Below are 14,051 nucleotides of genomic sequence, written 5' to 3' on the forward strand. Positions count from 1 at the left end.
GTATCTCTGCCGGCTACGGCAGTGGGCACTGGACAGCGTGCTATCTAGGCGTGCGGGGGTAGAAGTGGAGTGGCTGTGAGGTTGTCTGTGGAGGGCTGAAAGAAAAATGGGTAATCCTTAGGACCAGGGTTCCCGCAAAGGTTTTTGGTCCAGGGCAGAATAAATTTTGTTCTGTGCACTGAGCCGTTTGGGGTGTGCACCACCAGTAGAAACACACATGCTTGCTCTGGGCACTCTGCTAATCAGCTTAGCGGCGCCTGAATCTCTCCTGGACAGCTGCCTAAGTTCTCAGCTTACAGGGAACATTGCCCACAGCATTGACTCTCCCTCTCCGTCCCCTCTCCTTCCCCCTTGCTGCTTTGGAAGGGGCATCATGGGCATTACAGGGCTGATCTGGAGGGAGTCTGAGCATTGCAGCTCTTGGGAGGGAGGGAGAGTGGGGCAGGCGCTTTGCCCCTTGCAGGATCAGGCCCTGCGTTATGAAGGGCAAGCCCCTGGCACGAGGCTCCCTCACTGGCTTGACCATTGGCTTCTTTCCCATGGCAGGGTTTGCTGGCGCTCACTGCGAAATCGACATCAACGAATGCAATCCCGACCCGTGCCACTATGGGACCTGCAGGGATGGCATCGCTGCCTTCACCTGTCTGTGTCAGCCTGGCTACACAGGCCACCGCTGTGACATCAACATCAACGAGTGTCAGAGCCAGCCGTGCAGGAATGGCGGGACTTGCCAGGACAGGAACAATGCCTACCACTGCCTCTGCCTCAAAGGTACCACAGGTAAGGAAGAGTCGCCCGTCTGGGTTCTGTCCTAGTGGTGAGCAGGGCAGCCTGGGCTCCAGCACTCTGTCCACAAAGAGATGGGGATGTGATCAGTCCAGGCAAGTGTGTGACAGAAACAAAGCCAGATGCCCTGGAATGTGGAGCAGAGCAAAACTCTTGCCTTGTCACTCAGTGCCTGGCTGATTCTAGAAACGACCTTTGGGTTTCTTATGGAGAGGAACAGTTCTGCCAGATTACCCGTCTGTTTCTGAACCACCTCCCCTCCTGGGGTGTGCAAAGGGTTTTCGAAGGAGGGCTTGTGTTCAGGGGAGGGAGGGGAAGAGTGCCTCAGTTCCCCACCCCCAACACCAGGCTCCCCTGACCGTATTTTGCCTCATCAGTGAGGCCTGAGTCCCGTAAACGTCTTGTAACGTTTTCCTCTTGAAGGGCCCAACTGCGAAATCAACCTGGACGACTGTGCCAGCAACCCATGCGACTATGGCAAGTGCCTGGACAAGATCAATGGCTATGAATGCACCTGTGAGCCAGGATACACAGGTGAGAGCTGCTGCTGGAGAAAGGCCTGGAGGGCAGGGGTGGGATGACAGAGTCCTGGCTGCAGGACGGAGTAGGAGGATCACTACAGTCACGTGACTGGATTTTTCCCAAAAACTTTAATCTCATCCTCTGGTCTGCAAGACACTTAGATGTCTGAATACCCTAAATACCTCCCCAAACTTTGGATGCAGAGCCAGCAGGCAGTGGCTGGGACCAGTGTTCCTTGGAAGCAGAGCACGTGGGCGGCTGCTTTGGAGAGATTCAGGTGCCACCCACAGGTAGCCGTGTGGGTATCCACTGGTGGTGCACATCCACACATGCCTTAGTGAACATAACAAAATTTATTCTGCCCTTGGATGGAAAAAGTTAGGAGAATAACTGGAGGGGACTCGGGGGCCTGCAGACTCCCTTCCATGACGGAGGCTGGGTAGGAAGAGCAGGTAATGGCAGAAGTTATGAAATAATGGATTATTCTTTCCAGTATGGGAGAACCTAGAGCCCTAATCAGGGTTTAAGGCTCCTTCACACTAACTTCTGCACATACGTGTAATAAAAAGTCCCTGCCCCAGAGAGTTACCATCGCTACTGTGGGCAGGAGATTAGTTTGGGTGGGAAGACAGGGTTATATAGAGACTTTACAATGATTTAACCTCGCTGTACAGAGCAAGGCAGGTGCCCTGCTGCTGTGTGCTCTGCAGCTGGGGAGAGAGGTGGGCCATCTCCGGCAAGAAGTGGCTGGAGATCCAGGATGTCTCTGTTTCTAGGGCCCCGAATCAAGACTCCTCCAAAGGACCTGATTTTTCTGAGGGTGGGTGCTTGGCACTTTCCACAGAGCAGGCCCCAGAGCCTCTGATCACCTTGGAGAGTGTAGTCTTCCCTGTGGGTCTCCATTAGCCTGTTCCAGAGAGATCCATGGTTGGCATTCCCCAGGCTCTTGCTGTGCCTCAAGCTTGCCTCAGAAACAAGGGTAGCTCCTCTTCCTGCCTGCTCGCCCCAGCGCTCCCTGGCCTATGAAGCAGGCTAGTCACAGAGGCTGGGTGACTTAACTGAGTCCAGGAATAGAGAGAGCTGTTGATTAGGCACCGTCAAATCCCATGGGTATCAGATTGCTTCCTCGTCTAACTGGTTTGTTTGATTGTTGCTGGAAAATGTGTATGTCCTTTGATACACAGACCCCAGCTGGCTCCCTGCTCCCCTGGAGCAAGGCAGTTGCCGGGCAGAGCCTCTCTGCCCTGTGCCTGCTGCCAGGGGCTTTCAATGGGGCCTTTTTTTGCCAAGCTGCCAGCAGGTGATCACTTCCCTTCGTTGTGTCTCCTGCAGCCAGAGTAATGTCAGGTATGGCCTCGCTGCCAGCATCTGTATGTAGGTAGGAAGAGAAGGCGAGCCAGCCACGGCTCAGTCTCTTTGCCAGAAGAGTCGTGCTGTGGTTACTGGCCCAGCTGGTGCATGAGTCTTTAGAATCAGCAACACTTGGAGATTCCACTCTCCCGCCCCTCATGCAAGCTGGGTGTGCCTGGCACTCTGCGGGAGTCTTGCCACCCTGAGAGTTCCCAGGATGCCTTGCATGCCTCACGGAGGTGACGCTCGTCTGGCTCTTCCTCACCCCAGGGAGAATGTGCAACGTCAACATTGACGAGTGTGCCAGCAACCCGTGCCACAATGGGGGAACCTGCGAGGACGGCATCAACGGCTTCAAGTGCATCTGCCCCGAGGGATACCACGACCCCATGTGCGTGCTGGAAGTGAACGAGTGTAACAGCAACCCCTGCATCCATGGGAAATGCAATGACGGCCTCAATGGGTAGGTTTTCCAGACGCTGCCCGCGTGCAGCCATGCAGCTCTCTTAATGCCCCTGCGAAATTCCAGCAGCTCCCTGGCTCTGTCTATTTTAGGCCCCGGCACAGCTCTGCTACGACACCCAAATCTTTCTCCAGCGCCCTCCTGCTATTCCAGAGCTGGACTCCCACATGCAGCTTGGTCAGTGCACCCTGTTGCTGCTGTACATAGTCAGCTGCAGAGGCAGCCCCTGGCTTCCGCTGAGCAAAGACTGCCAAGTGTCCTGAATGACCAAGGGGTTTGGGAGCGTTACAAGGAACCCAGATTTGAGCTGTCTCCCCAGCCAGCCCAAGGCAATGTTTGAAATTGGGGACCTAGCATTTGACTTAGTGCCGGTGTCTTACAAGTCCACAACCTGCTACAAGTCCTATCAAAGAGCCTCCAGATCGCCAGCTTTCCTGCTCCCAAGTCACCCAGCACTAGCAGTGAGCCCTTTCCTCTGCTTCACTGTGACTGGGAGCTTGTGCTTCAGATAAGTTCTGCCAGCTGCAAATTATGGCTGGATCAAAGGGGTGGGAGGAATGAGGCCAGGCGGACTCTATGCTTTATATGTTTCTTTCTGGCCAAAGCTACCGGTGTGATTGTGACCCGGGCTGGAGCGGCACAAATTGTGACATCAACAACAATGAGTGTGAATCAAACCCTTGCATGAATGGAGGCACCTGCAAAGACATGACCAGCGGATACATCTGTACCTGCCGGGAGGGATTCAGTGGTAAGGGCGACCGCTGCTTTCTGACAGCCGCGCGGCAGGTGTGCGGGAGCTTAGCTGCTGTAGATCGTTTGGAGTGAATCTGTTGTCATAGCGCAGAAGTGATGCGTCTGTGGGAAGGGGAACAATGAATGGGTTAGCACTAGGCAGTCAGCCTGGGTCCTTCTGCTCTACGTAGTTGATTGCCACAACTTCAGCTAACAAGGATGCTCCTTGAGCTGGTAGCAGTAGTAAACTTGTACCCTCTTACTTGGGCCGGCCGCTCAAGGCAGACACCAGGTTCTGTGCACTGTGTGTACATCTCTGCCTCCCTCATCCCAACCTCGTGGAAAGCTCCAGCATGATGTGCTCTGAGTTTGCTGAGGTGTGTTTGGTTCTCCTTACTCAGGGCCCAACTGTCAGACCAACATCAATGAGTGTGCTTCCAACCCTTGCCTGAATCAGGGAACCTGCATAGATGATGTAGCCGGCTACAAATGCAACTGTCTCCTGCCCTATACAGGTAAGAAGGCAGCCCATGCGGGAAGTTACACTGCAGCAGAGTGGCTGCATGGGCTTTCGGGTCTCACGTCCTTTCCCCAAGAGAGATCAGCCCTGGGAAGGGATTCAGTGGGCTGCACAGCTCTTTCCTTTCTCAGGCAGGGCTGCCTGCAGGAGAATTATGCTGTTAACTTCAGTGGAAGCAAGGTTTGGCCCATAATTCATAAAATACTAGTCTCCCTTTCTGGTGTGCCACACTATGAGCAGTGTTTCCTGCAAGATGAACTCTTGGGTGGCCACCCAGGAGAGATTCAGCTGCCACCCAGCTGATTAGCAGAGAGCCTGCAGCGTGCGTTTCTGTTGGTGGTGCACATTCGCACATGCCTTGGTGCACATAACAAAATTTATTCTGCCCTGGATGTTAAAAATTAGAGCTGCTCTGACAACGAGCCACATCCTCTGCGAGGGCAAGTCAAACAGGCAGTGGTGACTTCCTTGAAGTTACACCGACGTACATGAGCTGGGGTTGAGGGACTACATAAAGGACACCACGGGGTGACCCCGGCAGTGTGAGTGGATGTTGCTGTAGAGCCTACACACAGTCCCTTCCCTTGTTGTTTTGGCCCAGCCAAGCCTTAGAAAAGGAAACTCCAAGGAGCTTTCGGAAGCAGCAGCCCTGGATTTTGGAGTCGTGCCTCATCCCTGCCCCTTTCCTATGACAACAGAGGCAAAGACGTGGTTTGTGGACACTGGGCTCCCCTTCTGCTCCACATTATTTAAGAGTGCCTGTGGCAGCTGCTCTCTCTCTGTCCTGTCCTCCTGTCAGAGCCTGTTTTGTGACCAACTCTGTTTACCCACTGAGGCTCCTTTTGGAAAAATACACAGCAGGTCGGGCTGCGGATTCCACAGGGGGAAGAATTTCTGCTGACCTGATTCCTGTCGGCCACTTTCCGGCTTCCTCTTGCACAAAATGGCAACTTGCACAATTGTAGGAAGCCATGACCGGCTTCCTGTCTTCGCCAGTCGCCATGGAAATGAGCGGGGGGAAGAGGAGAGTGGAAGGCTCTGGAAAATAGCAAAGGCCAACCTGGAAGATAAGGGCTGACGAGGAAGATAATGTTTGGGAGGGAATTTAGCCCTTGGCTAGTGTGTAAACAGGAAAAACGCCTGGTCGAGGTGAAGCGTCCCCCAAAACAGGCTTTCCCTTCAGACCGAGGCAGGCTTTTGGGTTGTCTCCATAGTTTTCCTAGTTAAAATCTGAAAGGAGGGCACCCAGGCTGTGTCCGGACTGGGAACTGGTACCCAGTAAAACCACTCGGAGACCCCACAGTAGCTGGGACTTCCCAGTAAGGAGCTCTTCTGGGAGGCCTCCAAGAGGCAGGTCAGCGAGTGGGGGTGCAGCTTTGTGCGCACAGGTGTGTCAGTTTCCATGCCATGGGTGGGAATTCTGAAACGACCCCAGAGGGTCACGGCAGAACCATGAGCTGCTCTGCGCTCCTCAAGGCCTGACGCTAGCCCCAGTCAGGGAGCGGAGGAGGGCTGGACGCAGCCAGGTTGCCACAGCCCCCTCCCCTTTTGTAGACTGGGACAACGGTCTGCCCTCAAGGCCTCAGCTGAAAGTCTCTCTCCCTCTCTGCCCACAGGGGCTACGTGTGAGGATGTGCTGGCTCCGTGCGCGGCTGGCCCGTGTAAGAATGGCGGCGAGTGCCAAGAGTCAGAGGACTACGAGAGCTTCTCCTGTGTGTGCCCCTCAGGCTGGCAAGGTAGGGGGAGGGAGCTGTGCTGCGTGTGCTCATCCATCCTCTTCCATGTTCAGCGCTGGGAGTCACTGGCCTCTCTCCTGGGCAGCCAGGTTATGCTGAGCCCTCTTCTGATTGTGTCCCTTCCCTTTCTCACACTGGCTCAGAGAATCTCACAACAAAGGTCGGGCTGTGGCCTAGTTGTTAAATTAAGGCAGGAGAACTGTGACTTCTGGGGTCGATCCTTGGCTCTGCAACTGACTCAGCGCATGACCATGGTCAAGTCATTTACCCTCTGTGTGATGCAGCCTCCTCCTTCCCAGTAGAACTAGCAATATTTACTCACTGGCAGGGGGTGTCTTGTCATTTAACTTGTCAGGCTGTGTGGACTTGTCCCTGGGCCAGACTTTGCAAAGGGCTTTCTGGTCTTTGGGTGGGAAACATGCAAAGCTGTTGCCAAGAGGTGAGCAAAAGAATGTGATGTTTAGAGCCTTTCCAGAGAAGCCCTTTCACAGAGCATGGGAACAAGCGGCAGCCCATGGTGATTTGCTCTGCAGCTGGCTTTAGGAAAAACACTGGTGGCAGGTGCTTCTACCAGCCGGTTAAAGTGCTCGATCTTTGCCACTCTCCATCTTGTAGGTCAAACGTGCGAGATTGACATCAACGAGTGCGTGAAAAATCCCTGTCGAAACGGCGCCACGTGCCAGAACACGAATGGCAGCTACCGCTGCGACTGCAAAGCGGGCTACTCCGGCCGCAACTGTGACACCGACGTCGACGACTGCAAGCCGAGTAAGAGCTGGCGAGTGGGTGCTAAATCCCAGGGGGATACACAGCCACGGACACGCCTTCCCCTCCTGGCCTGAAGTCAGGGACCCTGTGTGCAGAAACCTCCAGCAATGTGTTTGGAACTCCTTAGAAGAGCATAAACTGCTCTGTCTTGATCAGCTGTTGAGAGGGGTTCCAGGGGCAGGGCACATCGTGGGGAAAGGATGAGGGCAGCCAGCGCCTGCCATGTGTAACTGCAACACAGATTCACAAAATTTCAAATAAGGTGCAGTGGTTCCCTGGTTCCCCAGTCACAGGATCTCCCACTATAGAATCATAGATCTGGAAGGGACCGCAGGAGGTCATTGAGTCCAGCCCCCTGCCCAAAGCAGGACCAACCCCCACTAAATCATCCCAGCCAGGACTTAAAACCTCCAGGGATGGAAATTCCATCACCTCTCTCGGTAACACATTCCAGGGCTTCATCACCTCCTAGTGAAATCATTTTTTCATAATATCCAACCTAACCTCCCACACCACAAGTTGAGACCATTGCTCCTTGTTCTGCTGCCTGTCACTGCTGAGAACAGCCTCCCTCCATCCTCCGTAGAACCCCCCTTCAGGAAGTGGAAGGCTGCTATCAAATCACCCCTCACACTTCCCTTCTGCAAACTAACCAAACCCAAATCCCTCACCCTCTCCTTGTAGGTCTTGTGCTCCAGCCCCCTAATCATTTTCTTTGCCTCCACTCGATCCGCTCCAATGCATCCACATCCTTTCTCTACTGGGGGGCCCCAGAACTGGGTGCAGTACTCCAGCTGTGGCCTCACCAGTGCCTGTTAACAAAGCCTGCAAGTGCAGCAGTTCCCCCACAGTGGCAGGTGGGATTCCCCTTTGCTTAGGGTAAGAAATGGTGTTGCCCTTGTAACGCTGAATTTTTAAAGGTCCCCTCACCAGCGTCCAAAAGCAAATCAGAGCTTTTGGTGTGGATTCCCCAGGCCCAGGTACACAGTGTCGTTATTTAGACCAGGGCAGCACGGATGGGAATCCAAAGGGCAGCATTTCGCATCAGCTCTGCCCTGGCACAAATAGCACGAGGGGCTGGGAATGGAGAATGAGGCTCTGTTTAGTCAGTGCCAGCTCATCTCTTGTCCAGTAGCAGGTCAGGGCTGCCTGGCTCAGCTGCTTTGACACTCCTGGGAGCGAATCTGTTGCCTGAGCTCCCGGTGAGCCGGGTTCTCTTCCTGGCTGCCCTGCCCTGTTTTCTCGGCATGATCTGGCTGCTCAGAGCTGGTGGCATTATGGGGTCACGCCGAGCGAAGGCTGCAGGGTTCCGCTGCTGCGTGGGGGTGTGAACTGCTGTATCTTAATGCTGCGTGACTGCCTTTTCCTTCAGACCCATGCCATAATGGGGGCTCCTGCTCCGACAGCGTCAATGCCTTCTTTTGCGAATGCCTGGCTGGCTTCCGGGGGCCGAAATGCGAGGAGGACATCAACGAGTGCGCCAGCAACCCCTGCAAGAACGGGGCCAACTGCACGGACTGTGTCAATAGCTACACCTGCACCTGCCCCTCCGGCTTCAGCGGGATCCACTGTGAGAACAACACACCTGACTGCACAGAAAGGTAACCGGCCGGGGCGGGCGCTGCTTGGGATGCAGAACACCTGGCTGCCTCCAGGGGGCGACGGGGGGGCAGTGATGTATTCAGAACTGCACAAGACACTGAGGGCTCACTCCATGGGCTGAGGGCGTTGGGGAGTGGTCCTCACGAGGATGCTGTGTCGGGGAAGGTGGGTCTCTCCAGTCTGACCCGGGGGCATCTCCGCTGCTCTGGATTGGCTTGCGGAGCCTGTTTAATCTTAGCTAAGGGCGAGGGAAAGGATTAGGCCAGCTCCCATTGGCTTCAGTAGGAAAGTGGAGCTGGATCAGGTCCTGTAGATCAGACCCTGAGGTCCTTGCTGTGCTGCCGTTGAAGTGTCTGAGGGCCTGACGAGATGCAGCCCTTTCCCGACCGCCCCCCACCCCCCACGTGCTTCTGCAGGTGCTGTGGTTAAGGAACTGGACTGGGACCCTGGGGACCCATGTTCTATCTCTGTTCACTCACCAACCCCCGCAACCTTGGGCAAGTTGCTGGCTGTCTCTGGGGTTCTGCTCCGCAGTGGTGAGAGATGCTAGTATATCCCAGCAGGGCAGTGGTGTGACTGCAAGGCAGAGTGTGACCACCTCTGAGTAGCACTGAACAGTGCCACAGAAGTACCTCACACCAAGTCTGGGAATGAAGCCTGGGCCCAGTGCAGAGGGGTTTTGCTCCAGCCATTAAAATGGTGCATTTACATTACAAGCCCATGGAGGATTTTCTGATCCTTGTGTTAGGTGCTTGCTCGTGAGAGGCACAGCCCATGGAGGAGCCTGTGCCATTCAGTGCGTGGATCCCGAGGACACGCCGCCTGCACCTCTGAGTGATGTTTCTCATTGTGCTGCTCTGTTGAGACGTTGGGCAAGATTCACGAGCATTCTGTGCCTCAGTTTCCCCATCTGCATGCTTATCTCCCTCGGAGGGGTTCTGAGGCTTTGTCCGTGAATGTTTGCAAAAGGGCTTTGAGAGCCGTGGCTGGAGAAAGCTTGTACCGTCGTGATTGGTTATTTGGATGCCACGTTTCTCTCCCCACCTTCCAGCTCCTGTTTTAACGGGGGAACGTGCGTGGATGGCATCAACACCTTCACCTGCGTGTGTCCACCTGGCTTCACGGGCAGCTACTGCGAGCACGACATCAACGAGTGCGACTCTAAGCCGTGTCTGAATGGGGGCACCTGCCAGGACAGCTACGGGACCTACAAGTGCACCTGTCCACAAGGCTACACCGGCCTCAACTGCCAGGTAAAGAACCACCAGCCCATTCAGCCCGTGAGGCCAGTTCCTCACAGCATCCCAGGAAGGATTTCCCATTTACCCCGGGGGCAGATCTGCTCCAGTCCACGGCAGCTCAGCGCCTCGGATCCAGAGGCCCCCTTTCTCCCTGCCTGACTCATGTCTGACATGATCCTTTCCATTCCTGAGCAGCGTGTGAACCTCTCCTCCTCTCCCCAGAATCTGGTCCGCTGGTGCGACTCCTCTCCCTGCAAAAACGGAGGCAAGTGCTGGCAGACCAATAACTTGTACCGCTGCGAATGCAACAGTGGCTGGACCGGCCTGTACTGTGATGTCCCCAGTGTATCCTGCGACGTGGCGGCAAAGCAGCAAGGTAACGTCCGCCCTCACGGCTGTCTTGTGCGCAGCAGCGCCCGGCAGCCCGGCGAATTCATGGAGCTCTCGAGTCGGCTTCCCAAGGAGCGGCCCAGTTCTAGTAACGTGGCCGAGGAGAAGGGGACCAATAGAGCTGTGCGCTACTGGGAACTTTCCTGGTCCCCAGCCCTGTTTGGGGCTAGTTCAGCCCCTGGCACAAGGTGAAGCAGCCTCCAGGCAGCTGTTGTTTACAGACTCAGAACGGCTCCCATTGGCTGCTTGTCCTGGCCAGTGATCACCAGAGGGGCACCAAGGAGCTGGAGAGTGGGCCAAGAACTGGCACTTCTAATAGGGCGCGATGGGGGTGCTTGTCTCAAGGGCCAGCGTCCCCTGTACAGGCCCATTTTGCACCAACGTGCCCGTGGGTGAGTGGCCTTGCGCATGTTTCACTGTGTGCGCCCCGGCCTTGTGCTCTTCCAGGTGTCGAGGTGGCGCACCTCTGCAGGAACTCTGGCCTCTGTGTTGACACCGGCAACACGCACTTCTGTCGCTGCCAGGCCGGCTACACCGGCAGCTACTGCGAGGAGCAGGTGGACGAGTGTTCCCCAAACCCCTGCCAGAATGGGGCTACGTGCACGGACTACCTGGGAGGCTACTCCTGTGAGGTATGCTGGCTGGCTGCCACGGGCTACCCACGGTCAGCAGTGCTCTGGGGAAGCACTTAGAGCAAAGGGCTGGGAGACAAGATGCCTAGGTCTGCTGCAAGCTCAGACAAGGCACTTGTTTTTTCTGTGCCCATGTCTTCCCCACTTTGTAAAGTGGGATCACCTGTGCAAGGCCAGTCCTGGGGATGAGAGGCTGGATATGAGTTAACGGCATGTCCTTATTGCCAAGAAGGCTAATGGCATAGAATCATAGAATCCTAGGGCTGGAAGGGACCTCAGGAGGTCACTGAGTCCAGCCCCCTGCCCAAAGCAGGATCAGCCCCCACTAAATCATCCCAGCCAGGACCACGTCAAGATGGGACTTAAAAACCTCTAGGGATGGAGATTCTACCACCTGTCTAGGCAACGCTTTCCGGTGCTTCACCACCCGCCTGGGAAATAGCTTTTCCTAATATCCAACCTGCACCTCCCCCTCTGTAACTTCAGACCATGGCTCCTTGTTCTGCCATTTGTCACCACTGTGAACAGTCTCTCTCCATCCTCTTTAGAGCCCCCTCAGTCTTCTCTTCTGCAAACTAAATCAGCCCAAATCCCTCAGCCTCGCCTCACAGGTCATGTGTTCCAGCCCCCTAATCATTTTCGTTCCCTGCGCTGAGCCAGCTCCAATGCATCCACATCCTTCCTACATGGGGGGGCCCAGAACTGGATGCAATATTCTAGATGTTGCCTCACCAGAGCTGAGTAGAGGTGAATAATAACTTCTGTAGATCTGCTGGAAATGCTTCTCCTAATGCACCCCAATATGCCATTAGCCTGTTAGCACTGGGGTACAAAGTCCCACCAGCCTCAGCAACAGGAACAGTGCAGGCCCCTGAGCATGAAACAGCACCAGTGCGTTTTCAGAGAGAGTTAATGAAGAATTGCCCTTGCTCTTCCCTTGCAGTGCGTTGCTGGCTACCACGGTGTTAATTGCTCAGAGGAGATCAATGAGTGCCTGTCTCACCCGTGCCAGAATGGAGGAACCTGCATTGATCTCATCAACACCTACAAATGCTCTTGCCCCAGAGGGACTCAAGGTATGCTCATGGGGAATAGTTTTCCATGTGCCGATGTCCTTGGCGTGTGCTCCTTCGTGCCTCTGTGAACGCCCTGCTCTTGATGTTGCAAGGTGGCTGCAGGAATAGTGGACGACGGGTTTGCTATCCCAGCCCGTCAGCGAGCTCCAGTCGGCTTATAACCCTGCTGGGGCACCTCCCCTGGGCGCCCCGTGACTCCCACGGAAATGGCTGGCTTAGAGGGGAGGGGGGTGGCAAGCAGCTGCTCATGCTGAAGGGGGAGATGCCACCTGGCTGCCCTGTTACTGTCGCACGTGAGCAGCAGGGGCTGGTACCTGCTGTGCTGACTCAATCTGTCTTTCTCCATCACTTGTCTTCTGTCGGTGGCACCTCCCTTATCCAGCATGCTCTGGACCTGACCGGTCCTGGACAAGGGAATTTGCTGGGCATGGGGAAGTCCAGGGCTCCTGTGCTCTGGGGCTGTTGCAGCCCAAGTCTCCCTCCCCTAGGACTCTGGCCTCAGCCCAGGCACCCAGGGGCTGCCAGGGGGCTCCAGCCAGCCTTATGCTGATGCTGATCTTTCAGGCGGCTTTGGCCAGGACGCTGGGGGCTCCAGGCAGGGTTGCCGGAGGGCTCCAGCTCCCCGCCCCATGCTGCTGGGGAGAGCTCCAGCTTCTGGCCAGGGCTACCAGAGGGCTCCTGCCAGGGCTACCATGGGGCTTTGGCTCCTGGTCCTGCACTGCTGTGGGGAAGGTAAAGGCTCCAGCTCCCAGCTGCTATGGGGAAGGGGGATTCCAGGTTTTGGGTCCCATGCTGCCGCGAGGCAGCGCAGGGCTCTGCTTCGTGCCCCACTGGGGCTCCCGCACTGGCCCAGTACTCTCTTGTCCTGGAATGTCCGTGCTCCTGCCGGATGAGAGCGCGCACGAGTTGAGAGGTGCAACCTCTAGTGAAATTGGAAGCCCCTTGCCTTTTTGTGCAGCACGCAGCACAATGGCGCCTCAATCCACAACCGGAGCCCTAGGTCACGAGAGGGACACAAAAATGCATCAGACGCACTGTGCCTCACTGTCCCCAGGGGTGCACTGTGAAATCAACGTTGACGACTGCAGCCCTTTCTTTGATCCTGTCACTCTGGGGCCCAAGTGCTTCAACAACGGCAAATGCATCGACCGGGTGGGCGGCTACAGCTGCATCTGCCCGCCCGGCTTCGTGGGGGAGCGCTGCGAGGGAGACGTCAATGAATGCCTCTCCAACCCGTGCGACGCACGCGGGACCCAGAACTGCGTGCAGCGCGTCAACGACTACAAGTGCGAGTGCAGGCAGGGCTACACAGGTGAGCCAGCCTTTCCCACCCAGCTGGAGCAGGACCTGTTCCAGCAACCCCACGGCTGCTGGAATGCTTCCCGCTCACGGGCGCCTCCTTCCCCGCCAGGCCGTCGCTGTGACACCGTGGTGGATGGCTGTAAGGGCAAGCCCTGCCGGAACGGCGGAACCTGTGCAGTTGCTAGCAACACTGGCCGTGGCTTCATCTGTAAATGCCCCCCGGTACGTATCTCACTCACACAGCAGTTCAGGAGGAGAGGAGGGCAGGGGAGGGAATCTAATGGTCCCATCTGCCTCAAAGGTCCAGTCCTCATACCTCGCGTGGCCCCTCCAGAGCAGCACATTGGAGGGAGCTCAGACCAGGTCTGGTTCTGAGGCCCTTACTCACTGATCCCACAGATGACAGTAACTGCTCACAATTGGGCTCCAAATGATTAGGGGGCTACGGGACTGATTAAAGCCCTACACCTGTAGCAGCCAGGCATGAGAGTGAGCAGGCAGTGACCACGGAAGAGAGAGAGTTTGGGGCAGGTGAGCCAGAGTAGGGGAGGCCATCTAGTATCCTAAGTAGGAGGAAGAGGGGGATGTCAAGCAGTAAAAGAGTTCAGTGGGGTGTCAAGAGCAATTCCGAGAGGCGAGATCTGCTTGACCAGGGGTCAGCAACCTTTCCAAGGAGGAGGGCTCAAGTGTGACCTTTGGACGTCTATGTATGGTCTCAGTGTGAGTGATACTTTCTAAAGTCACTAATAGTCCGTCTTGTAAAAGCTGCATTCGTAAGTTCATAAAGATGCAAAGCCTTGCTGTTGAGGTGGGGTTGGTAGCATTAGCTGACCTTCTGTCAACCCCCAGGCAGCCTGGCTCTGAGCAAGCTCCCGGCTGCATGGGGGAGGAGGAGCAAGGCTGAGCTCCTGCCTCACGTGTCAATGAA

General features: G+C 55.8%; 1 protein-coding gene across 2 annotated transcripts in view; it reads left to right on the plus strand.

The window, feature by feature from the left end:
• The window catches only part of NOTCH1 (notch receptor 1), a 90,878-nt gene that overhangs the window by 62,240 nt on the left and 14,587 nt on the right, over positions 1-14,051 (plus strand). The window contains exons 11-24 of one of the 2 annotated variants that reach the window (XM_075015752.1): positions 547-780; positions 1,210-1,320; positions 2,929-3,121; positions 3,727-3,872; positions 4,258-4,371; positions 5,993-6,112; positions 6,728-6,880; positions 8,253-8,481; positions 9,534-9,735; positions 9,946-10,099; positions 10,561-10,745; positions 11,689-11,821; positions 12,780-13,133; positions 13,233-13,345. In XM_075015752.1, the coding sequence (XP_074871853.1) occupies positions 547-780; positions 1,210-1,320; positions 2,929-3,121; positions 3,727-3,872; positions 4,258-4,371; positions 5,993-6,112; positions 6,728-6,880; positions 8,253-8,481; positions 9,534-9,735; positions 9,946-10,099; positions 10,561-10,745; positions 11,689-11,821; positions 12,780-13,133; positions 13,233-13,345 (2,441 nt within the window). The remainder of the gene's footprint in view (positions 1-546; positions 781-1,209; positions 1,321-2,928; positions 3,122-3,726; positions 3,873-4,257; positions 4,372-5,992; positions 6,113-6,727; positions 6,881-8,252; positions 8,482-9,533; positions 9,736-9,945; positions 10,100-10,560; positions 10,746-11,688; positions 11,822-12,779; positions 13,134-13,232; positions 13,346-14,051) is intronic. The other variant, XM_075015753.1, reaches the window with a different exon arrangement.

This window comes from Carettochelys insculpta, chromosome 21 (genome assembly GCF_033958435.1).
Source record: "Carettochelys insculpta isolate YL-2023 chromosome 21, ASM3395843v1, whole genome shotgun sequence".
Lineage (NCBI taxonomy): Eukaryota > Metazoa > Chordata > Testudines > Carettochelyidae > Carettochelys > Carettochelys insculpta.